The 27,458-nt window shown below is 34.7% G+C and overlaps 1 protein-coding gene and 1 pseudogene across 9 annotated transcripts in view; one reads left to right on the top strand and one right to left on the bottom strand.

Moving 5' to 3' along the window:
* The window catches only part of CNTLN (centlein), a 328,812-nt gene that overhangs the window by 181,851 nt on the left and 119,503 nt on the right, over positions 1-27,458 (bottom strand). For 7 of the 9 annotated variants that reach the window (XM_027105917.1, XM_027105925.1, XM_027105918.1 and 4 more), the window contains 3 exons: positions 25,651-25,784; positions 7,547-7,709; positions 3,588-3,782 (listed from right to left, as the gene is read on the bottom strand). In XM_027105917.1, the coding sequence (XP_026961718.1) occupies positions 3,588-3,782; positions 7,547-7,709; positions 25,651-25,784 (492 nt within the window). The remainder of the gene's footprint in view (positions 1-3,587; positions 3,783-7,546; positions 7,710-25,650; positions 25,785-27,458) is intronic. The other 2 variants (XM_027105921.1, XM_027105923.1) reach the window with 2 other exon arrangements.
* Positions 20,203-23,058, top strand: LOC113620149 (intraflagellar transport protein 22 homolog pseudogene; annotated as a pseudogene).

The raw sequence follows: 27,458 nt of genomic DNA, 5'->3' as shown, positions 1-27,458 counted from the left end.
AACTGACATTTTGACAACATTGTATCTTCTGATTCATGAACTTGGCCTAGCTGTCCACTTACATATGTCTTTTAATTTCCCTCTGGTATGTTTTGTACTTTTCATATTTTATCAAATTTATCCTTAACTATTACACAAGTTTTGATATTCTTATAAATGGTCTTTTTCGATTTCAATTTCTAATTATTTGTTTCTAATATTTAGATATATAATTGACTTTTGTAAATTGATGGTATCTTGCAACACTGCTAAATTTTCCTACTATTTCTAGTTGTTTCATCATAGATTCAGTACACTTTGTATACGGATGCTCAGGTTCTGTGAATAAAAAGAGTTTTACTTCCTTATTTCTAATCAGCATGATTTTATTTGTTTCTTGCCTTACTGTACTAGTTAGAATCTCCAGTACAATGTTGAATATAACTGACTTGTTCCTTATGTTAGAAGGAGAGCATTCAGTGTTTAATAAGAAAGAAATATGTTTTATACAAACTCTTCTAGTGAAGTAAAAAAGAGAGAATACTTTGCAATTCATATTAGGACACCAGCATCACCTAGATAAAATCTAACAAGAAACATTCAAGGAAGGAAAAGTACAGCCCAATATCCCTCGTAAATATAGATGTAAAAATCCTAAGAAAAATATTAGCCAATTGAATCCAGCAATATGAAAATAATAAAACATTACAACAAAGTTAGGTTTATTTCAAAGAATACAAAACTGAATTAATAATTGAAAAACAATCAATGTAATAACCATGTTAACAGAATACATGAGAAAAACCCTAGCATCATCTTAAAAGACATTGTATACAATTAATACCTGTTCATGAAAAAGCTTTCAAACTGTGACTAGATGGGAACTTCCTAATACGATAAACGACATTTACAAAAAAACCCCATAGCATATAGAGTGTTTAAAGGTAAAATACTGTAAGTTTCAAAAAGAAGCAAAACTAATCAATGATGATAGAAGACAAAGCTGGTTACATTGTAGGGGTAGCCACTAATTAGGAACATTATGGAGGTTTACTGAATACTGGTAATATTCTACATCTTGATCTGAGCGGTATTTATATGGATGTGTTCAATTTGTGAAATGTCATTGAGTTAAACACTTAAGGTCTGTACACTTTAGTATTTGTATGTTACACTTCAATAAAATCGTTTACAAAAAATTTCAAGTGTTTTCATGAAACTAAATTATCCTTAAAGTTATAGTGCTAAGTGCCAACATGGCCAAGACACTTTACAGAACAGTAAGAAAGTAATCTACCAAATATAAAAACTTACTATGAAGCTATACTGATTAAGATGATGTAACATTATCCAGGAATACAGAGAAAAGAGTCTAGAAAGAAACTCAATATACTGAACTAGGATATATGATAGAGGTAGCCCAGCACTACACAAGAAAAAAAGTGGATCATCCAATGGGTTGATTTGGAAAAACTGGCTACTATTTGGGGAAAAATAAATAAATAAAAATGGATCCTTACCTTATACTGTATGTGAAATACAATTCCGAATGAATTATGAACATAAATGACATAAACAAAGCTTTAAAACTTTTTGAAGGAAACAGAGGTGCAAATATTTCCATATTTGGGGTAGGGAAGAATTTCTTAAATGAGCACTAAGTATAAAAGATTAAATTTTCTAAATTAAAATTAAGAATTTCTGTTTATCATATGACATGTTAAAGAAAATGAAAAGACAAGGTACACACTGAGAGAAGATACTTGCCACACATTCAACTTACTAGAGATTAATATCAAGGACATTTAAAGAACTTTTACAAATCAATAAGAAAAAAATCCAGTACAAGAATGGATAAAAGACATAAATAGACATTTTGTAGAGGAGGGCACTCACTTGACTAGTAATTGTAGGAAATACAGCCAAATGCATTGTTGATATGAGTAAAATTGATGAAAACCACTTTGAAAAATAAGTGACCAGTATTTTGTGAAAGTTTACATTTTCACATCCTAGACCTAGGATTTCCATTCTGAGATAGTTAATCCACAAAAATGCATGCAGGTGTGTACTAAGAATCATGTACAAAAATGTCAATTGCAGCATTATTCATAACAGCAAAAAACTGGAAATAACCCTAATACTCATCTACAAATGAATGGACAAGTAGTTATGATATAATCACATATAAGAGAATATTTTATATCAGTCAAAATAAATGAAGTTATACAAAACATCATAGATGAATCTTAACACAGTGATGAGTCAAAATTGCCAAATCCCAGGAAACAAAACAATTTGATACATTTTTATAAATGGCAAAACTAAACAATATTCTATTTCCTCATAAATTTATATGAGATAAAACTTTCTAAAAAATAATCAAAATGATCAATAGTTCAGTAGTTACCTCTGGTGAGACAATCAGGGTACCAGTAAAGGGTGAAGGATACGTAGATATAAGTTATTAGTAATTTCCTACCCTTGAATTAGTTGGTGGGACCAACAGTGTTTATTATAACAAAAAAGTAACAATTAAAATAAATATGCATGTAACATAATACTGTGTCATGATACAAATCTTATGACTAACCCAATTCTGTGCACCTGATGTCCAAAAAATTCAATATAATACAATACAAATGAAAAAATCTTATGTTTGAGTTGTTAGCAAGACAAAATATGCTGGGTTGAAAAATTACTGGATCATTAAAGTTAAAGGATCATTAATAAACATTTAAGCTCCCAATTACGTACTTGTGTTAATTTCATTTCTTTAAATTCTAACACTTAAAGAAGTACTGAGTGCCTTAAAAACGAATAACTTTATAGGAATAAGATTGTTTTATAATACATATTTAGAGATGACAGTTACCTTGAAAATTATCTAAAAGAGGTACCACTGGATATTTTCTATGTGACAGGCTCTGCATTTGACATGCATTATACCTCATTAATCCTCACAAAACTCTTATGACAAAGATACTATTAATATCAACATTTTATTTGTGAAGAAACTTTGGCTAAAGGGTTAAGAAATTTGCTCAAGTTCACAAAGGTCACAGGCAAAGCTATAATTTGATCCCAGGTTTATTTGAATCCTGAATCTGCATATTTATCTATACATTCGTACTACCTCACTTAATAGGACAAGAATAGGTAGAAACGTCAACTGATCTGTCCAAAATCATATATCAAGATAGTGATAGAACTGGGACTAAATGGTATTAACTACCACATACCAGGAATTATGGCAAGTACTTTTATGCGACTTTCTATTCAATACTCTTTTCATTCCATTACCCCATTCAATAAAACGTCTCGAAATGGACATGACCTATTAATTTCCTCTTCATTATCATATATCAGCCAAATGTTTCATCCCAATAACTATACCAGATACACCCTGTGTTTCTATATGCATTTCTATATGAATCCACATTGTATATAATATTTATGTCTACAGAGTACAAAAAATAGCACAACATAAATCTGCCACACTTATATTCTAATATATGCAAATTTATTCAATTTTTGTGTTTTAGTCAATTATACTAGAAAATTTAATATGATATTATACTGGGTAACATTTTTAGAAAATGTCTCACCTGTTCTGAGTGGTCTGAATCACATTCTTGAGGTAAAGGATAGAGTGCTCCTTGTGACTCCTGAAGCTTTTCTTTTAATTTAGCGTTTTCCCGCTCTTTTTGAAATAGCTTATCCTGAAGATTAACAACACTTTGTCGGAGCATAGCTTCACTTGATTTTGTGGTTTCAAACCAAATATGTAACTCATTGTAAAGCTGTTTCAAAACATATATCCAAATTTATTAATAATCAATAAAATAGTTATGTCTATATATTTATACATATGGTCTATATATGACATACTCATTGACCTCAAGTTATTTTAATAGTCTAAGAGGAAAAACAATATAAAAACATATGGGAAACTAAATGATATAATCACATACCAATACAAAACTCCAAATGACGTTAAAAAGACAAGATGTTCTTATTGACCAGTTGTAATACAGGGGTGCAAACATTTTAAGCTAGCTATATTAATCTTCATGATAAAGAACGGATTTAAGCTGTGAGAGGTGAAGAATAAAGGCAGTAAAAAGGTCATCTATGCAGATAACTGGGGGAAGAGATTTCAGGCAGTGGAACCCAGTGCAAAGACCTTGAGGGTGAAGAATACCTGGTATGTTCAAGTGAAAAAGCAAAGTTAAATGTGGCCAAAGCAGAGAGATTAAGAAGCGAAGGCAAAGATGAGATCAGAGGGGTAATGAAGAGCCAGATCATGTAGAGTCTCACAGGTTGTAGTAAGGACTTCGGCTTTTACTTTTAATCAGACAAGAAACCAGTCGGGGTAATTTAAGAGAGGAATGACCTGATTTGACTTACTTAGTTTTAGCAAGAACATTCTGGCATCTATGTTGAGAATAAACTCAAAATGGGTAAGGTCAGGAGCAAAGAAACGAAGTAGGAAACTACTGCAAACATTCAGGTAATGCAAGTTAGTGGTCACAGCAGGGGTAGTGGGAAGTAGTAGGATTCCAGACACCCTCTGAAGGCAGGGCAAACAATAGCTTAGTTTTGAACACGTGAAGTCTGAGATGCCCGTTAGGCATCAAGTTAAAAGATGCTAAGTAGGAGATTAGATATACTCTTTCCTAGAGTTCAGGGAAGAGATCCAGAGCAGATAATCAAATCTGGGAGTGATCAGCATATAGACAGTATGGTTTTGAAAGCCTAGGTGAGTAGATAAAATCACCTAGGGTATGAATTTAAAGAGAGGGAAAAAAAAGAGGTCCTAAGATTTTGGCTTGGAACATTTTAACATTTAGAGGACAGGGTGACTAAGGAAGACTAGAAAGCAACAGAAAAGAAACAGCTAGAAACTGAAAGAAGAAAATCACACAACTGTTATATGCTGTAAGCCAGAAGGGAAAAAAAGGGTTTCAAAGGATAGAGTCATCGACTGTGACAATGTTGTTGGTAAGTGAGGTAAGATGAAGACTGCTAAAAGATTACTGAATTCAGCAATATGGGAGTCACAAATGATTCTGCAAAGAGAAATTTTAGTGGAGTGAAAGGGGCAAAAACTTGATTGGAATAGGTTCAAAAGAGAATGGAAGAAGAGAACTTTGAGACAAGTTAACTCTTGCAAGGAATATTGCTGGAAAAGGAAAGAAAGGAAGGGAAGGAAAGGAATAGAGTAAGGTCAAGACAGGTTTTTTGTTGTTGCTTAATTGTTTTGGTCTTCCATGCAGATCAGAGACACAACAGCATGTTTTTATGTGGTTAGAAATGATCCAGTAGGGAAAACTGACACCGTAGAAGAGATGTGGAATGCCTCCTTCTGAAGTTTATAAAAAAAAGTTGAGGAGGGAGACCTCAGTAATCAAATTATACTCTGGTAAATCCACGCTGTACTTTACATGTTTTTGTTGGAGCATGGGGAGGAGGAGGAGAGCAAGAGCTATACATACTGTCATGGAAATATACTCAAGGCATATTATTTGAAAACAGCAAGTTAACGAACAGTAAGGATAGGATAAATTAATTAATAATAAAAATGTAAGATACCTAGATTGGTGATATGTGTATATGTACACAGACACAGTATATAATGCATGAAAAGGTCTGGAATGACTACTCAGATGATTACCCCTGGGTAGGGGAATGAAATGAACTGGGATGAGTGGAAGAGAACTCAAATCTGTTATATTAGCATTATCAGTACTTCTATATCATTTCAAATTTTTATAATAATATATTTATGTAATTCTTATATAATTAAAAAGATGAAATAATTTTAAAATATTCTGTTCTTCTAGAGGGACTCTAGGATACACTCTCAAATATTAACACCAGTAAAGTCTGGGGCAATGGCTTCAGGCAGGAGGGCAGAGAACTTTATTTTTTTATACGCTTCTGAATTTTTTGAAAATTTATCACAAGCATGTATTACTTTGGTAATAATCACTTCAAATAAAAATGTTTAAGTATTCAGTTGTTTGAAATGATATAGAATCTACAAAAGTTCTCAGGTAGGGTATTAAAAAAATGGTTGCTCTCTGCAAAGGCTGCTAAGGAGGATCAACCAAAAAGTAGAATTAAGGCTGAAACAATTTATCTTAAATTTTAAGTTAAGCAAAGCTGAAAAAGGAATCTTAGAACAAAAGACTGAAAAAGTAAATAGCAAAGGAAACACTGCCTTTTTCTTCCACCTTACCAAGTTCTCTCTTGCTAACTGAGAGGAGAAACAGCAAAGTATTTGCACATGAGAGAAAAGAGTTATGAACTTTAACAACAAGTAACCCTAAAGACATATTTTAATATAACTTGCCATGGGTTAGGGACTTTCAAGCAAAAATCAAGAAAGAGAAAGAAAGGTTTGCGTTAAACACCTACACAGTGAAAAAGAGAAAAGAGTTAAAGTTACTAATAAGGTCCAATTTTTCAAGTCAATTTAGCAACGGAGTCTGGTTTAGAAACAAAAGCATAATGGGCAATCCCACTGTATAAAACAAAAAGGTGGAGCTGTTCTATTCAAAGTGGAGAGGATGGACACTACCCTGATGCTTGGTGTCATCCTCGTCCTGACAGAAACTCGAAGGAAACACAGAATTTAGTCGAAAAACCACAGTTACAAAGCATCATTTGAAAGTATGTGTTTAAAGTTTACTTAATAGTTATTTATTTCATATTAATTATAGATGTTGAATTTCCACAGTGCTTTTTTAGGAGAAGAGTAAGCTTAGACAGAAATAATCCCCAAATAACATAGACTGCACCATTTAACCTCTCTAAGCCTTGGCTGCTTCAACTATTAAGAGGAAATAACATCAATCTCATAGGGTTGATCTGTGTAGAAAATAAATTATTTCTATAAATATGTACATCACACAAAACATAAAGAGTTCAATAAAAGTGTTTTTTAATTACTAGCTGTAAGTATTGCTGCTGTGTCAGCATACCTAAATATCTGGGTAAGCCTTCTTGAGGGGCTCCTTAAACAACTGTAAAGTAAAATGACTACTTAAAAGAAACACACAAAATAAAGAGAAAGAACCTTGGAAAATATTGATCCTAAAGACCTCATCAGCATACCCATTTGTGTTTGTGCAGATTTGCCAATAAAACTGTGCAAATTCTATGACTGAAAGACTGCTTTAGGTCATAAACTAGAATCATACTTGTTGAATAATTTCTCATCATAGAAGGCTGAATAATCCCATTCTCCAAATCCTTCCTGGTTTGAGGACTACAGTTCTAGTATGTTTCATAGTAGATATCAAAACTCCAATTTATAAAAACAATATCCTACAGAATAAATTTGCATGTATATTTTAAATGTTTCGGCCTTAACAGCCATAAAAATACTCACATAATTTTGAATATTACCAAATTGAATCATATTTCATTTTTAATTTTGAAGAAGCAATATAAAAGGGAGTAATAAAGCAATATTGAAATGTGCAAAAATTTGAATTCTATATATTTTTATAAGTTCACACATATAAATTTACATTTTTATGACAGAATAAAAGCGTACTTTTTGATATGATATACTTTCAGCTGTGTGAACATCTTCCTGGTTCCTCAGTACCTTCTGTGTGTCCATATTCAGAAGCTGAAGCTGTTGGATCAGTTCTGCTTGCTGTGCTGTATGTGCACTGTTCTGTTTGTACAGATTCTGCAGCTCCTGCAACTCCTTCCTGTGCAAAGCAAGCAATAGAGAGAAGCATGAATAAAGATCATCTTAGTTAAATAATTTTGTTCATCTAAAGTTATAGATCGGCCTCCAGTTTTTTCATCTATTATTTTTTACTGCAGGCAAACATATTAACAAGAGAAATAACATATGAAGTATTTAATATTTATCACATACACCTAGAAAGTATTGATAGAACTACTATGACTTTCAAAGCCAAATACTTATCAATTTTCTTTTATAGCTTGATAGTAATAAAAACCCTGGATATACAGTCATACTACCACCTTCTTATTGAAGTTAAGTTACACTTCAGTTCCAAGAATTAATAAGCACTGATGCCAACTATCAGATAGTTCTGAATACAGGGTAACTCTACCTTTCATTTTATATTATATAGAAACTTAAATGTATTAAAAAGAATCCCAAAAGGTAAATTAAGTTTTCAAACAAAAGTTCCTTAAAGCACCACTAGTTTGTCACCTCAGGGGCCTAGGCTGGGATTCCTGTGACTCCTCTTGAAGGAAATGATGAGGTTTTTTGTCAGAAGGAAGGAGAGCAATACAAGGTGAAATCACTCCTTGCAACCTACCCAGGGTAAACTTGGTAAGTAGAAGGACAAATGAACTGGAGTGACAGTCTTCATGGCCCTAAGGGTCCAGGAAAACCACACCTCTGGGATAGAGGTTTCCAGATTCCTGTGGTGGTGAATCCTGTGTGATACAGGTCATATAAAACTGGAAAATATGTTGTAAAATAAATTTGAAGAGAAAGATATTTATAGAGATGTATCTCACAGAAGTATACATTATACTATATATTTTGGAGACTATTTTTAATGGAGACTGTTCTTTACTTATAACCTCAAACTGGTGATTCATTCACATAAGATAAATCTTAAAAGAAAGAAGAAACATAAAAGATATGCAGACAGTTGTTGAACATGGATGAATATTAATATGGGAGAAATGAGCTCTGCTTATTTATTTATTTATTTATAATTTCTATTTTGTTTTTTTTTTGCCTTGCCACATGGCCTGCAGAATCTCAGTTCCCTGACCAGGGATTGAACCCAGGCCACAGCAGTGAAAGCGCCGAGTCCTAACCACTGGACCACCAGGGAATTCCGGAACTCTGCTCTTTTACAGGTTTAGAGTATTAATATTCTCCAGATACAACAGAAACCCCTGAACCCACACAGATAGATGTACATACACCATCTACCTTCGTCCTTTTGATATAACAAAAACAGCACAGACTAGGTAGTTTACAAAAACCAGAAAGTTATTTCTCACAGTTGGGGAGGCTGGAAGTTAGAGATCAAACTGCCAGCATAGTCAAGTGAGGACCCTCTTCCAGGTCGCACACTTATTGTTACATCCTCATACGGTGGAAGGCACTCGGGGGCTCTGAGAGGTCTTTTTTACAAGAGGGTTCTACCCTCATAACCGAAGCACCTCCTTAAGGACCCCACCTCCTAATGCCATCACATTAGGCATTAGAATTTCAACATATGAATTTTGGGTGGACACAAACATTTAGACTATAGCACTTTTTTTCTGTAACTATTCAAGAAACTGAAACCTGTAGAAAATAATAGTCCAAAAATGGGGGAAGGGAAAGAAGAGAATCAATAATGATACATGCCTTGAGAAAATATAATACAAGAGAGGGAGAGAAGAGACACATAGTAATGATTCTTGCTGAGTATTGTCATTTTTCAAGAATAACACTGGCAAGAATTATCAAAGGAGATAGGCAGTAGCTGTAGAATAAAATTCCATCAGCACAGATAGTCAAGATATGTGTTAGCCAAGAGACCTAAGTAAATGTTGCGTTTAGAAAGGAGACATGATGAAGATAATACATATCATCTTTCAATACAATATAAAACACAGAAAACGTTCTCCTCTAATAATAGAAGATAATTTTTCTTAAAGAGAGGGCCAGAATCAGTCATTGGCTTGGATTTAAGGGTCATCTGGAACAAAATATATGTATCTTTAATCAGAAGAAACACTTGAGTTGGGAGATGTTCATACTATGAGACAGTTGGGGAGTAAAAATCAACTAAGAGAAGAGCATATTCTTGTCTCTCATCTTGTGCTATTTTCTGGGCATACTCTCAGTAAACGGAATGGACGCATAATTTTATATTATGTACAAATGTTTCTTTCTTTGTGTCTTCTCACACCACCATCTGAAAAGTAGATGAGATAGAATGTACAACAATGTTGCAAATATGAAAGTGGAAATTGATCAGTATCAAAGTAAGCTGCAAATAAGGCTTTGGAAACATACATCTGGACCGCTGGAAAACACTGAACTTGTGTAGACCTATCTTCATTTGAAAATAAGTAAAGAAAAACAAACAGGAATTATTTAAAAGGAGTGCTTAGAATTAAGAAAAAAGAAATTTTATTGTGCATACTCAGAGGAAAATTATACCTCTGAGTAGGAGTTACTGAAGGAATTATAAGAAAGGTCTAGAAAATGTATGAAAAAGAAACCATTGCACTTCTCTTAATTATCTCAAAAGAAAGTCAAGATGTGAAGATAATCTTAACAAAAATGTCTGTGAAGGTAGGGACTTTTGTGCTCACTGCTATAAATGGACAACCTAGCATAGTTCCTGTAGCCTATTAAATATTGGTTGTTGTCTTAGACACATCTTATATACCTCTTCAGATTCAGCTCACCAGCCTCCTAGATTCTTAGTCCCTTGCTCTGCCTCAGACTATTAACTACCACTTAAGCCTATAACATTTATGCAGCTATGTGGCTCCATCACTTGAGGTCAACCAGCTGCATGCCTAGCATATTTTTCTCCTTGTACCACTTCCAGATTAGGATAAAATGCTACAACACAGGCATGGTATAAGCAGCAAACTTTGATCAATGGAAGATAAAACACAAGAAGTTTTTTTGTTTGTCTTTTTTGTTTTTTCTATCTGATGGATTGCTATAGGGCATGGTTTCTTTCTATAGTCTGTCCAGAATCAACCTGAGTGTCTAATTCAATGCACCTGATGTCTCTTCATGGCTCATCATGAAGCAGTGGCCAGCACAATGATGTGTTTCCTTGAATTACTCTTTATCCTTCCCTGCCTCAGATTATTCTTCTCTCACTCACTCTGCCTTGGAATTGAATCTCTCAAGTAAGTAATCAGTAACCTTCACTCAGCCTCTGTTTTCTAGGATATATGGGATAAGACAGTTGTTGAATGGATGAAATGATAAGGATAACATAAAGAAGAAAGATTGTTAAGAAAGAAAGATGTCATAATAGCATTAAAATCCATAATGAGAAAAGTTATGAGGCAAACCAAAACTATGGAAAGTAAAATTAATTGGTAGGTTCAAACTTGAGAAGTTCCTCCAAACACGGATTAAAAAGAATAAAGGAAAGGGTGAAAGGGTAGGTTGAGCTAAGACGATGCTGAGAACCAACGACACTTCTTCCCATCTCAAGAAGAATGTTGTGTCCAGTCTTACATTTAGGTCTCGAATCCATTTTGGGTTTATTTTTGTGTATGGGGTTAGGAAGTGTTCTAATCTCATTCTTTTACATGTAGCTGTCCAGTTTTCCCAGCACCACTTATTGAAGACACTGTCTTTTCTCCATGTATATCTTTGCCTCCTTTGTCATAGATTAGTTGACCATAGGTGCGTGTGTTTATCTCTGGGCTTTCTATCTTGTTCCATTGATCTATGTTTCTGTCAATATTATGACATAGTATGAGTGTGTTTCATGTCTGGTAATTGCAATCATTGTTGCTTTTGTTGTGGTCATCCATTTACAATGCTTGGTGTCAGTTTATTTCTCTCTTGTAAAAATAAAATACAGTGTGTGTGTGTGTGTGTGTGTGTGTGAAAATAAATAAATAAATACTTTTTAAGATTAAAAAAAAGAAGAAGAATGTTAAGCTGATTAAAAATACTGTATTGCTCAGTTACAGTGATGTTTACTAAGGGATTGAATAAGCCATAGGAGAAATTAGGAATATCCCTTTAGACATCAAATTTGATAGCAAAGACTGACAAAGGGTTTCAGACAGCATCTATAGGTTATTTTGCAGTTACCAAAAAAAAAACCAACCAAAATGTACTGTTACAAAAACAAAGATTTGCTTGCTCACATTACATGTGGCTCTCCCCTATCCTAAGACCCAAACTGGAGCAGTAGACGGCATTAGTAATATGCCACTCTAATGGCAGAGGGCAAAAAGTAAAGGCAATTCAAGCAATGACTCTTTTAAAACACTTGCCAGGACATGATATACATCACTTTCACACTCATTCCACAGGCCACGTGGCTAAATCTGATGTTAATGGAGGAGAAAGCATACTCCAGCAACAGAGAAGGCCCTGGTAAAAATGGGCCTTTAAGGTGAATCAAAATTGAGTATAGGAATAAACACATCAAGAGTAAAAAGTTTAGTGAAGAGCACTGAAGCAATACAGAAAACTAAGTCTAAATATCTTTAGGCACTGTGGTTATGCATGAGGAGATAAAGGTTATAAATCCTGAGATGCAAAATGAGAAGGAGTTAAAATGGTTGAATGTATGTCCTATTTTACTAAGTGTACGTAGCAGGGTATCAAATCCAATTCAAGATGAAATGTAGTTCTTTTAAAAAAAAAAACATAATTACATCAACCTCCAAAGTTTTTTTCATGCCATTTCTTTCTTAGTTTTAGAAAAATAGTTAGTGGTTCTTATAGAGAAGAAAAAATTATCTGAGATTTAATAATTCTTTCAATTTCACTTCAGTGTCTATTGTTCCATTATATCACAAAAACTGAAGTTATCACTTATTAGAAAAACATGTTCGGGACTTCCCTGGTGGTCCAGTAGGTAAGACCCCATGCTCCCAATGCAGGAGGCCTGGGTTCAATCCCTGGTCAGGGAACTAGATCCTGCGTGCATGCAGCAGCTAAGAGTCCTCATGCCACAACGAAGAAGTCCGCATGTCGCAACTAAGAAGCTTCATGCTTCAACTAAGAAGTCCGCATGCCACAATGAAGATCCCATGTGCTGCAACGAAGACCCGATGCAGCCAAAAACAAACAAACAAAAATGTTCAATACAGTCCCTTTTATCTAAGAACTTGTTTACCTACTCTTCAATCTATAAATATGTGTTGAGAAAAATATAGAACGATTCTAATAAAATTTTAATGGCTATTATTCCTCTGGGGTTGTATTTTAACTCTAATTTTTTCCCTCTATCTTCTTTGTACTTCTCCGTACTACATGTATTTTCTTATAATTCACATGTATCATTATACCTAAACAATTATGTATTTGTTTGTTACCATATAAATATAACCCCCCAAAAAGAATAGCAATATTAATTTCAGAGGAATTAAAACTCAAGGCAAAAAATATTATACAGAAAAAAGTAAAAAGTACAATTCACAGTAAAATCAAAATAACTTTGTTGGACACTTTACCTACCAAATCATAACACATCAAAACAGAATAGCACAGCAAAAACAACAAGTAATAAAAGGAAAATCAGTAGGAAACTATAGGGGAAAGAAAGATTCCATTTAAAACAGTAACAAAAACCATGAAAGAGCTAGGAATAAAAATTTAAGAAGAAAGGTCAAAACCAGCATAAGGAACAAAACATTTCATAAGGACAGAAAGGTACTGAAACAAATGTAATGGCACTCCCATTCTCTGGGACAGAAAAACTGACATCATCAAGAGGGCAATTCTCCTTCAGTTTGCTTTTAAATTTGATGCCATAATAAAATAGCAAACAAGAAATAAGCCAGTTTAACCTAAAGTTTATATGGAAAAATTAATTAAGCAATAAATGTCCAGGAAAGCTCTGAAAAAGAGCAGAAATGGAGAATGCACCACATATTCTCTTATCCAATATTCATCATCTCTACACTATTAATCTGTGTACTCTAGACTACAATCTAGCCTGAGAGGCCAACTTCCACAGACTACATTACATTGGCTCCCTTTCTTCTGGGTTTATATTTGAGTAGCTGAAAGTGCTGGTCCATGATTAGAGGGTAAAGGAAAAAGAGGTCAAGGTATTTCTTTCCCTATCTCCCTCTCCAATGAGCCACAGTTGGCAGTGTCTTTGTTCCTGTATCTAAGAATACTTCTCCTATTAGTCAGCCTCTCTCCCAGGGCTAGACTTCTCACAGAGATCCAGCAAAAGCTTCTCTCCTTGCCCCTTCTGGCCTGGGGGTAATAATAGTTTCCTGTTGCTGATAATTTGTATTCCTCTGAATCTCAATATCTATTTGGAGGGAATAGACATCTTTATCATACTGAGTCTTGCAAATCATGAACTCTGTATTTATCTGTACATACTAGACTTTCTATTTCTCTCAATAATGTTTTACAGATCTCTGTATAAAGGTAACACATATCTTTCATTATATTTGCTGTTCATATTTTTACCTATATTATAAATTATATTCTTTTTAAGTCTATTTCCTAATTTTTGTGCTGGCATAAAAAATGCGTTTGAATTTTCTACACTGACCTTGTATCTACCAAGTGTGCTAAATCCACGTTATTCATTTTAGAAATCTTTCTATAAATTTTTTTGGGGGTTGCTATGTTAATTACTCATATATAGGCAAATAACTAGGTCTTTATCTTTCATTTCCAGTTTTTTTAATTTAAATTTTATTTTTTTATAAACCAGGTTCTTCTTAGTTATCTATTTTATACATATTAGTGTATAGTCAATCCCAATTCATACCACCCCCACCCCCGACTCTTGCTTTCCCCCACCTTTGGTGTCCATACATTTGTTCTCTACATCTGTGTCTCTATTTCTGCCTTGCAAACCAGTTCATCTCTAGCATTCTTCTACATTCCACATATATGCATTAATATATGATATTTGTTTTCCTCTTTCTGACTTACTTCACTCTGTATTACAGACTCTAGATCCATCCATGTCTCTACAAATGACCCAATTTTGTTCCATTTTATGGCTGAGTAATATTCCACTGTATATATGTACCACATCTTCTTTATCCATTCGTCTGTTGATGGGCATTTAGGAAGCTTCCATGATATGGCTATTGTAAATATTGCTGCAATGAACATTGGGGTGTATGTTTCTTTTTGAATTATGGTTTTCTCTGAGTATATGCCCACTAGTGGGATTGCTGGGTCATATGGTAATTCTTAGTTTTTCAAGGAACCTCCATACTGTTCTCCATAGTGGCTGTATCAATTTACATTCCCACAAACAGTGCAAGAGGGTTCCCGTTTCTCCACACCCTCTCCAGCATTTGTTATTTGTAGATTTTCTGATGATGCCCATTCTAACCAGTGTGAGGTGATACCTCATTGTAGTACTGATTTGCATCTATCTAGTAATTAGTGATGTTGAGCATCTTTTCATATGCCTTTTGCCCATTTGTATGTCCTTTAGGGACAAATGTCTATTTAGGTATTCTGCCCATTTTTTGATTGGGTTGTTTGTTTATTTAATACTGAGCTGCATGAGCTGTTTATGTATTTTGGAGATTAATCCTTTGTCCGTTGCTTCGTTTGCAAATATTTTCTCCCATTCTGAGGGTTGTCTTTTCATCTTTTTTATAGTTTCCTTTGCTGTGCAAAAGCTTTTAAGTTTCATCAGGTCCCATTTCTTTATTTTCGTTTTTATTTCCATTACTCTAGGAGGTGGATCAAAAAAGATCTTGCTGTGATTTATGTCAAACAGTGTTCTTCCTATGTTTTCCTCTAAGAGTTTTATAGTGTCTGCTCTCACATTTAGGTCTTTAATCCATTTTGAGTTTATTTTTGTGCAGGGTGTTAGGGAGTGTTCTAATTTCATTCTTTTATACGTAGCTGTCCAGTTTTCCCAGCACCACTTGTTGAAGAGACTGTCTTTTCTCCATTGTATATCCTGGCCTCCTTTGTCATAGATTAGTTGACCATAGGTGCATGGGTTTATCTCTGGGCTTTCTATCCTATTCCATTGACCTATATTTCATTTCTGTTTTTGTGCCAGTATCATATTGTCTTCATTAATGTAGCTTTGTAGTATAGTTTGAAGTCAGGAAGTCGGATTCCTCCAGCTGTTTTTTTCACTCAAGATTGCTTTGGCTATTCGGGGTCTTTTGTGTCTCCATACAAATTTTAAGATTTTTTTGTTCTAGTTCTGTAAACAATGTCATTGGTAATTTGCTAGGGATATCACTGAATCTGTAGATTGCTTTGGGTAGTATAGTCATTTTCACAATATTGATCCTTCCAGTCCAAAAACATGGTATATCTCTCCATCTGTTTGTATCACCTTTGATTTCTTTCATCTGTGTCTTATAGGTTTCTGAGTTCAGGTCTTTTACCTCCTTAGGTAGATTTATTCCTCTTGTTGCAATGGTAAATGGGATTGTTTCCTTAATTTCTCTTTCTGATCTTTTGTTGTTATTGAATAGGAACGCAACAGATTTCTGTACATTAATTTTGTATCCTGCAACTTTACCAAATTCATTGATTAGCTCTAGTAGTTTTCTGGTCACATCTTTAGGATTATCTATGTATAGTATCATGGCATCTGTAAACGGTGACAGTTTTACTTCTTTTCCAACTTGTATTCCTTTTATTTCTTTTTCTTCTCTGATTGCTGTGGCTAGGACTTCCAAAAGTATGTTGAATAATACTAGCGAGAATGGATATCCTTGTCTTGTTCCTGATCTTAGAGGTAATGTTTTCAGTTTTTCAACACTGAGAATGATCTTTTCTGTAGGTTTGTCACATATGGCCTTCATTATGTTGAGGTGGGTTCCCACTATGCCTACTTTCTGGAGAGTTTTATCATAAATGGGTGTTGAATTATGTCAAAAGCTTTTTGTGCATCTATTGAGATAATCATATCATTTTTATTCTTCAATTTGTTAATATCGTTTTTATTCTTCATTGATTGATTCGCGTATATTAAAGAATCCGTGCATCCCTGATATAAATCCCATTTGATCACGGTGTATGACCCTTTGAATGTGTTGTTGTATTCTGTTTGCTATCATTTTGTTGAGAATTATTGCATCTATATTCATCAGTGATATAGGTCGGTAATTTTTTTTTGTAGTATCTTTGTCTTGTTTTGGTATCAGGGTAACAGTGGCCTCATAAAATGAGTTTGGGAGTGTTCCTTCCTCTGCAATATTTTTGGAAGCTTTTGAGAAGGATCTGTGTTAGCACTTCTCTAAATGTTTGATAGAATTCGCCTGTGAAGCCATCTGGACTTTTGCTTGTGGGAAGATTTTTAATCAGTTTCAATTTCATTACCTGTGATTGGTCTGTTCATATTTTCTGTTTCTTCCTGGTTCCATCTTGGAAGGTTATTGCTTTCTAAACATTTGTCCATTTCTTCTAGGTTGTCCATTTTATTGCTATAGAGTTGCTTGTAGTAGTCTCTCATAATGCTCTGTGTTTCTGCAGTGTCCATTGCAACTTCTCCTTTTTCATTTCTAATTTTATTGATTTCAGTCCTCTCCCTCTTTCTTGATGAGTCTCACTAAAGGTCTGTCAATTCTGTTTATATTCTCAAAGAACCAGCTTTTAGTTTTATTGATCTTTGCTATTGTTTTCTTGTTTCTATTTCATTTATTTCTGCTCTGATCTTTATAATTTCTTTCCTTCTACTAATTTTGGATTTTGTTTGTTCTTCTTTCTCTACTTCCTTTAGGTGTAAGGTTAGATTGAGATTTTTCTTGTTTCTTGAGGTAGCATTGTTTTGCTATAAACTTCCCTCTTAGAACTGCTTTTGCTGCATCCCATAGGTTTTGGGTTGTCATGTTTTCGTTGCCATTTGTCTCTAGATACTTCTTGATTTCCTCTTTGATTTCTTCAGTGATCTTTTGGTTATTTAGTAATGTATTGTTTAACCTCCATCTGTTTGTGCTTTTTAAGTTTTTTTCCCTGTAATTTATTTCTAATTTCAGTGTTGTGGTTGGAAAAGATCCTTGGTATGATTTCGATTTTCTTACATTTAGCAAGGCTTGATTTGTGACCCAAGATTTGATCTACCCTAGACGATGTTCCATGTGCACTTGAGAAGAAAGTGTAATCTGCTGTTTTCAGATGGAATGTCCTACAAATATCAATTAAATCTATCTGGTCTATTGTGTCCTTTAAAGCTTGTGTTTCCTTATTAATTTTCTGCCTCGGTGATCTGTCCATTGGTGTAAGTGAGGTGTTAAAGTCCCCCACTATTACTGTGTTACTGTCGATGCCCACTTTTATAGCTGTTAACAGTTGCCTTATGTATTGAGGTGCTCCTATGTTGGGTGAATATATTTATAAGTGTTATATCTTCTTGCATTGATCCCTTGACCACTATGTAGTGTCCTTCCTTGTCTCTTGTAACATTCTTTATTTTAAAGTCTGTATTATCTGATATGAGTATTGCTACTCCAGCTTTCTTTTGATTTCCATTTGCATGGAATATCTTTTTGCATCCCCTCATTTTCAGTCTGTATGTGTCCCTAGGTCTGAAGTGGGTCTCCTGTAGACAACATATATACGGGTCTTATTTTTGTATCCATTCAGTGAGCCTCTCTCTTTTGGTTGAAGCATTTATTCCATTCACATTTAAGGTAATTATTGATATGTATGTTCCTATTACCAACTTCTTAATTGTGTTGGGTTTGTTTCTGTAGGTCCTTTTCTTCTCTTGTGTTTCCCACTTAGAGAAGTTACTTTAGCATTTGTTGTAGAGTTGTTTGGTAGTGTTGCATTCTCTTAGCTTTTGCTTGTCTGTAAAGCTTTTGATTTCTCCATCAAATCTGAATGAGATCCTAGCCAGGTAGAGTAATCTTGGTTGTAGGTTCTTCCCTTTCATCACTTTAGATATATCGTGCCACTCCCTTCTGGTTTGTAGAGTTTCTGCTGAGAAATCAGCTGTCATCCTTATGGGAGATCCCTTGTATGTTATTTGTCATTTTTCCCTTATTGCTTATAATAATTTTTCTTTGACTTTAATTTTTGGCGATTTGATTACTGTGTGTCTCGGCATGTTTTTCCTTGGGTTTATCCTGTCTGGGACTCTCTGCACTTCCTGGACTTGGGTGGCTATTTCCTTTCCCATGTTAGGAAAGTTTTCAACTATAATCTTTTCAAATATTTTCTCGGGTCTTTTCTCTCTCTCTTCTCCTTCTGGGATCCCTATAATGCGAATGTTGTTGCATTTAATGTTGTCCCAGAGGTCTCTTATGCTGTCTTCATTTCTTTCATTCTTTATTCTGTTCACGGCAGTGATTTCCACCATTCTGTTTTCCAGGTCACTTAACCGTTCTTCTGCCTCACTTATTCTGCTATTGATTCCTTTTAGTGCATTTTTCATTTCAGCTATTGTATTGTTCACCTCTGTTTGTTTGTTCTTTAATTCTTCTAGGTGTTTGTTCTTTCATTCTTCTAGGTCTTTGTTAAACATTTCTTGCATCTTCTCCATCTTTGCCTCCATTCTTTTTCGGAGGTCCTGGATCATCTTCACTATCATTATTCTGAATTCTTTTTCTGGAAGGTTGCCTATCTCCACTTCATTTAGTTGTTCTTCTGGGGTTTTAACTTGTTCCTTCATCTGGTACATAGTCCTCTGCCTTTTCATTTTGTCTGTCTTTCTGTGAATGTGGTTTTCGTTCCACAGGCTGCAGGATTGTAGTTCTTCTTGCTTCTGCTGTCTACTGTCTGCTGGAAGAGGCTATCTAAGAGGCTTGTGCAAGCTTCCTGATGGGAGGGACTGGTGGTGGGTAGAGCTGGGTGTTGCTCTGGTGGGCAGAGCTCAGTAAAACTTTAATCAGCTTGCCTGCTGATGGGTGGAGCTCTGTTCCCTCCCTGTTGGTTGTTTGGCCTGAGGCAACCCAACACTGGAGACTACAGGCTCTTTGGTAGGGCTAATGGCAGACTCTGGGAGGGTTCCTGCCCAGGAGTACTTCCCAGAACTTCTGCCGCCAGTGCCCTTGTCCCCACGGTGAGCCACAGACACCCCCTGCCTCTGCAGGAGACCCTCCAACTCTAGCAGGTAGGTCTGGTTCAGTCTTCTATGTGTCACTGCCTGGGTCCTGATGCACACACTACTTTGTGTGTACCCTCCAAAAGTGGAATCTCTCCCCGACTCCTGTCAAAGTCCTGCAATCAAATCCTGCTAGCCTTCAAAGTCTGATTCTCTGGGAATTTCCCCTCCCGTTGCCGGATCCCCAGGTTGGGAAGCCTGACGTGGGGCTCAGAACCTTCACTCCAGTGGGTGGACTTCTGTGGTATAATTGTTCTCCAGTTTGTGAGTCACCTACCCAGCAGTTATGGGATTTGATTTTATTGTGATTGCGCCCCTCCTACCATCTCATTGTGGCTTCTCCTTTGTCTTTGGATGTTGGGTATCTTTTTTGGTGAGTTCCAGCGTCTTCCTGTCAATGATTGTTCAGCAGTTAGTTGTGATTCTGATGCTCTCGCAAGAGGGAGTGAGCGCATGTCCTTCTACTCTGCCATCTTGAACCAATCTCCTCCAGTTCTTACGTCTTTTAATTTTTATTATTGCTTTACCACATACTTGATATTTCTGACTATGTGCTAGACATTAGTTTGTAAAACTGTAGACATAATTTGAGGACAGAATTGCTTTATTATCCTCCAGAGTTAATTTACACTTGCTTCTGCCAAGTGCCTAGGAACACCAGCAATCCAGATGCATTAGTCCAATTTCAGGATTCTGACTTTGATGATATTCCTCACCAAAATTGTAACTGCTCTGTCTTGACCTTTATTTTTTCATTGCTTTTCGGAGATTCACAACTAATTTCTAAGAAAAATTCCCAAATCAATTGACATTAGCCCACCTTCTCAATGGAAGTTAAGCTATTCATTTAGCTCACTCTCCACGTAACTGTTGAATCATTACCAGTCAGGCAAAAATTTTAGTTAGGCAACTTAACTGGTTACCGACTTTTATGCAAGTTCTAGGTTTATACTAAGATGTTCTGTATATGTTACAGACATGTATATTATTTACTTATTTTTTTATTTATATTCTAATGCAAGGTAAAAATCATTTGTGGTAGTTCACAGCACTATTCCATAGCACAATGTGTAACACAGATTAATTATTCAATAAATATGCAAATAATTAGGAATTCAAAGAAATAAACCCATAAAGAAATAAAGCTAGGTCAACTCCATCATTTATCAACAAGTAAAAGTATATCCAAATAAGAAAGTGCCTAGACCACTTTTCCTACAGATAATTATGGCTTGGTATGTCTTTTGCACAATATACAGATTCAGTACAGTAATGCTGGTATATCATAACCACCACACACACATGCACACCCACAAGAAATAAAAATGAAGGAGACATGTAGTATATTCAGAAAATGATTATTCAAACAATTCAGGAAAAACACGGAAGACATCTCAACTACTACCCTATAATGATGGTCTGAGTAAAAGTCCTCTGAAGTCTTCAAGCTCTGTGCTATTACCTCCTCCTTTTTGAGTCCTTATAATCAAACACTTAAAATTACACAGAGTTCATCTTTTTACCATCTTGTAAGAAAATGTCCATCTATGGATATCATTGCCTTATTTACTGCAGCTTATAGTTCTTGCAGTACACTAAATTCAACTATACAGATAAATGCAGGTGCAAAATTTAGTAGAGAACATAATTTTTCAAATCCCATTCACATAACACTGCACTGTACCCTAGAATGGACTGCATGTTCCATCCAATAGTTTAAAATCATCATACTTTAAAATGGAAAGGTCTTGTTGGAATATTTTATGTAGTTACAGGTGCCATATTTTAAGAAGAATATTGATGATACAAACTCTGACAAGATGGAATGCGTTCAGAAAGGCAACCCAGGCTCTGCCCTGACAGCAGCAAGGGCTCCGGCAGCACCTGGGTGTGCTCTGGCAGGTCTTTGGGCAGCAGACCGCAATGCTGAAGGCGAAGATCCTCTTTGTGGGGCCCTGTGAGAGTGGAAAAACCTTTTGGGCCAACTTCCTGACAAAATCTTCTGACATCGCCAAATACAACCCAACCCAAGGAATGAGGATCCTGGAATTTGAGAACCCATATGTTACCAGCAACAACAAATGCACGGGGTGTGAATCTGAGCTCTGGGATTGTGGTGGCGATCCAATGTTCGAGTCTTGCTGGCCAGCCCTGATGAGGGACTCTTATGGGGTGGTGATCATCTTCAATGCTGACATCCCAAGCCACCTGAAGGAAACTGAGATGTGGTATTCCTGCTTCGTCCAGCAGCAGTTTTTACAGGATACTCAATATCTGTTGAGTGCACACCATAAACCAGGCTCTGGAAGTGACAAAGCAAACCCAGCTTTGGCGCCATCCTTGAACAAGCTGAAGCTGGTGCACTCAAATCTTAAGGATGACCGGAAGAGATCAGGATGGAGTTCATGAAGTATTTAAGAAGCATAATCAACTCAGTGTCTGAGAGCAGAGACTGGGAGGAGATGTCAATTATCAATTAACCGGCCTTCACCTAGATGCTTCCGCATCCCAAATGAAGTCAATTTTAGTGCAAATCTGAAATCCATCCACCTACTGAGGTTCTCATCTCCCTTTGGCTGTAGAAGACATTTTCCTTATTTGGCCAAAGGTAACAGTCAGCCAGGGAGTTGACTCATACCATCTATTCTCTGTCCTTAGTTCAGTTGAGAAAATCCTGTTACTGAATTCTGATTGCTTTGCCCCAGATCTCTCCAAAGAGCTGGAAAACTAAGGTGGTTTTTGCTTCCCCTTCACATTATGTCACATTACAAAAGTTGTGGAATTGTAACTGTCATAGCCCAGTGATAGCAACAGTAGTTTAAACCACGTGGATTGGTTTAAATGTGATTTTCATTCCTTAATCTGTACAACTTGCCTAGAATATTTTTGAAAAATATTAGCATTTAACTTCTCCAACATTTTATTTTTATTTAGACGTCCTTGATATCTGGACACCATATCACACTGGAAGGTGGAATACATATACTTCTTCTAAAAAGTTTTTTTATTATCTCAGGGGAATTTAATTCTTAAATGTTATTTCATAAAATACAGGAAAAACAATGTTATGCTGTCATAACACCCATTTGTAAAAATAGTCAAAAGATTTAATGCTCAGGATAACCAAACATGGTGAGTTTATAGCTTATTGTACAAGTTTGTTTTAGTGATCTTTCAAATTGTTGTTCTTTCATAAATTTTACTTTTTGAATTTTGTAATATAGCCAACCTGAAAATATATTAACTAGATCAAAAGTTAGATGTAGGGACTTCCCTGGTGGCGCAGTGGTTAAGAATCCGCCTGCCAATGCAGGGGACACGGGTTCCATCCCTGGTCTGAGAAGACCCCACATGCCGCAGAGCAACTAAGCCCATGCGCCCCAACTACTGAGCCTGTGCTCTAGAGCCCATGAGCCACAACTACTGAGCCTGCATGCTGCAACTACTGAAGCCTGTGCACCTAGAGCCCATGCTCTGCAACAAGAGAAGCCACCACAATGAGAAGCCCATGTGCTGCAACAAAGAGTAGCCCCTGCTCACCACAAGTAGAGAAAGCCTGCACACAGCAACGAAGACACAACATAGCCAAAAAAAAAAAAAACCAAACATGTTAGATGTAGGTCTTTTCAACTGAGAGTGGAAGAAAAGTAGAGACACTTACAAAAGATGAAAAATATGCCCAGCTGTGTTTCACTCTTACAATGAAGAGGGCTGAAATGCAGCCGTTTGGGCAGTCTGCTTGAGAGAGTGGTGTTGGCAGATAATGACAGTTCCCTGGTAAATTTAGATTGAACTACAGTCAACTCTTAGTAAACTGCCTGGATTACCAGTGAGCACATTTTAAGCCCAGGTTAATTTCCTTTTGCCTGACCTCCACTCAGTTGGAACTTTTGCAAGGAACACAAGATAATGTTAATGCAAACTGTAGTAAATCTTCCTTGTGTAATACCTGCAATAATACTAATTGATGTTGAGACTACAGCTCCAAAACAGAGATTATTTTTATCTGATATTTTAATGCTTATCCAAGAGCTCAGTAGAAAAATTAACCCAGCAGCTTTCATTTACATTCATAGCCAGAGTACAACCCTTGGGAGTCCCTGAATTGAGAAAAATGTTTTAAAATTTAAGAGGCCACATGTGCAGAGGTTACAAGAGACCATTTAATGAAGAAGTCTCCCTGTCTTACCTGTCCCCAAACCCCAGCCCCTCTCCAGAAGCCCCCTTACCTTCTGTATTCTATCAGAAGTCTGTGCACATACAAATGTGCTTTATTAAAGGAAACAGTAGCAAACTATTCACACTTTTTTACAGCTTGCTTTTTTCACTTTTTTTTATTTGGAGGATTTGTGTAAATATATACAGAGCTGCCTTTTTCTTTTTTACAGCTGCATAATATTCCACTTAACCATTTATTTGGGAATTTTATATTACATATTTTTACTAACAAAAAAAAGAGAAAGAAAGGCAACCCAAAACAATATAATGTCTGTAAAACATATACATGAAAAATTATGAGAAACAGAAGCAGTTAATAAGTTAATAAAAAATTTATTAATAAAGTTATCTTTTATTATTTGAAGGTCTGAACTACAGAACTGATTAGACTGTTTCTGAGATTCTCTAGATAAGGAATCAGGATACAAATGGGTGCCTACTGTAAAAAGCCAAATGTCAACTAAATATATGAAACAATCTAGAAATTTGAACAAAATAAAAAGAACAGTCTTGAAGAGTACTGAGAAACTTATAAACTAAAAGTATCAAGCAAAGGCTAAAAGCTTTTTTATAGGGAAGAAGATAGGAATAATTAAAAATTTTAAGATTGCTTCTAAAACTTAAGATTCTATTACTGTTTAGAATTACTTTTTTGCCTTCCATCAAATTACTGGCTTAAAAAAATTATACCATGAGTGCATAAAGTCTATCATCTGTAAAGAAATAATTTTCCTCACCCTATGGTAAAAAGATTTTTAAAATGTGACACAATGGATTTTTGCTTTCATTTATAATATATAATGCTTATATATTTTTACACATAATAAAACATATATAATATAAATTACTATATATTATATATAAATATATAATAGTATGTATTAATCTATTACCCAATAAAAAATCCTGCCCCAATATATATATTGTAATACAGTATATATAAAAATAAATATTAAGTATATATAAATATTTATGTATATCATAATTATATATAATGTTAATTATATATCTATATAAACATTATATATATAGTATATTACATATAAAAATATATGACATATTTCAGAGGATGAAATTGTGCTTATACAGGTATGTGATAAACTTTGTATGATTTATTTTAATTAGTTCAAATTTTAAAATGTACACACATACATACATGTGTATATATGTATAACATATGTATGTATATGTGTATATATATTTATGATCTGTTCTAACAATATTTTCTGATAAAGATTATTATAAAATAAATTAATAGGTAGTTTAACATCTTTCAAAACACTTAAAAAGTTTTTCAAGTACTTCCACTTTATGAGTAGTGCTACAAAATTAACTATTTTGATATAGAAAGAATATTTCACAAACTAAAACTATTTAGAACATAATAAAATAAAACGTCAAAACTGGATCACTCATTTATTATTCATTATAACAATAATATTACATAATGCATGGGTAGGAATTTTAGAAGGAAACAAGGAATGAATGCATCCTCCTTGTTAAAAACTGAACCAAGGCTACTCTTTGAGCATGATTCTTTTCAGCCCTGTGAAACCCCTGATTGTCCCTGTTAATTCTAGGTAGTTTCAATGCACAAACATAAGTACTCACAGAAGACATATATTGTCATTTTAGGGTGTTAATAATAAACAAAAATGCTGGCATTCTGCATAACAAAGGACATTTCTAAAATGTTAAATTAAGGAGTGAGTATACTTGCCTGACCAGGGTAATATCCATATCCTTCTGGATAAGTTCAGTCTGTTTATTATTCAACTGTAATGATAGAGCATTATATTTACTCTGTGATACTTCAATTTCTTTCCTTGCTTCGATTAAATTGTCTTCAAAGGCCTAAAATTAGAGCACTCATATCACAAATATAATAAATATCAAATAAATAAATAAAATTAAAAGCCTGTTATATTTAATCCACAAAATAACAGTGAAAAATCAGTAGTGCTTTAAATTTTGTTTTCATTAAATTAAAAAATGTTAATACAATCAATAAATTTTACACCAGTCACAGGTTACTTTTTTCAGAAACTGTAAAAGTATCATCGTCTCCTGGTGTGAAAGTTAAGAATCTGAAGCTAATAAACTTGAAAATCTATGTAGAAATTTACTTATTAAAATTACAGTAAAGTATTATATAATGAAAAAAGTTAATTACAATGAACAAAAAAAGAGCTCATTTACTTAAATATTACTCAAAACAAATAGATATTTTATTATTTCCTCAACTTTAAATGCAGATACACTCGAGAAGAAAAAATGGTGCAGCAAAAAAATAAAAATAATTTTACAATGTTTCAGGTTCAGATCATGCTGAGTTCACTTGATTGTGGTGAAATTTCACCTAAAGTTCAAAGTTGGTCTTTTCCTCTTGATAATTCTCTAAATCTTTTTTTCATTTTGAAACAATTTTAAAACTGATGTACAAGGAATAAAGATGCAGATGCAGAGAATGGACTTGAGGACACAGGGAGGGGGAAGGGTAAGCTGGGACGAAGTGAGAGAGTGGCATGGACATATATACACTACCAAATGTAAAATAGATAGCTAGTGGGAAGCAGCTGCATGACACAGGGAGATCAGCTGGGTGCTTTGAGTCCACCTAAAGGGATGGGATAGGGAGGGTGTGAGGGAGATGCAAGAGGAAGGAGGAATGGAAATATATGTATATGTATAGCTGATTCACTTTGTTACACAGCAGAAACTAACACACCATTGTAAAGTAATTATATTCTGATAAAGATGTTAAAAAAGAAAAACTGATGTACATTTTTTCAAAAATATTTTTTCTCAAAAATATATGATAAAATTAATTTATTTTCATAAAATATTAAATAAATATTTTATCTAAAAGTAGAGGATACCCCAAAATACACTATACATTCATTATGTACAAAAGCGAGCAACAAGCTTTAGGTCAAGCACTAAAAATCTACTCTAGCAATGCACCCATACCTCATATATTCTCCCTGCAGTAACTAGAATGAACTTTTGAAGATAAAAATATTGGCTTTCAGCCAAGATAGCACTGTGAGTACATGCATATCTCACTTTATCATGTTTCCCGTTATTGCACTTCACTGATATTGCATTTTTTTACAAATTGAAGGATTGTGGTAACCCTGCATCAAACAAGTCTATCAATGCCATTTTTCCAACATTTGCTCACTTCATGTCTCAGTGCCATACTTTGGTAATTCAAACTCTTTCATTATTATTATATTTGTTATGGTGACCTGTGATGAATGATATTTGATGTTACTACTACAACTTGCTAAAGGCTCAGATGACAGTTAGCTGTTTTTAGCAATAAAATATTTTTTTAAGATATGTAAACTGTTGTTTTATAAGAAGAATTTAAGAAGAATTACTTCTTAAATTCCCATTTATTAAAAAAGAGTAATGATAGATATATAGGTGGGTGTGTAGGTGGATGTAAGAGAGAAAGAGAGAAGGAAACATGGAAGGAAAGGGAAATGAGAGAAGGGAAGGGAAGGCAGAAAATAACAGGTG

The sequence above is a fragment of the Aethalodelphis obliquidens genome, unplaced genomic scaffold (assembly GCF_003676395.1).
Source record: "Aethalodelphis obliquidens isolate GAN/ISIS:26980383/991018 unplaced genomic scaffold, ASM367639v1 scaffold7, whole genome shotgun sequence".
Classification (NCBI taxonomy): domain Eukaryota; kingdom Metazoa; phylum Chordata; class Mammalia; order Artiodactyla; family Delphinidae; genus Aethalodelphis; species Aethalodelphis obliquidens.
This window is presented reverse-complemented; position numbering and strand designations above follow the sequence as displayed.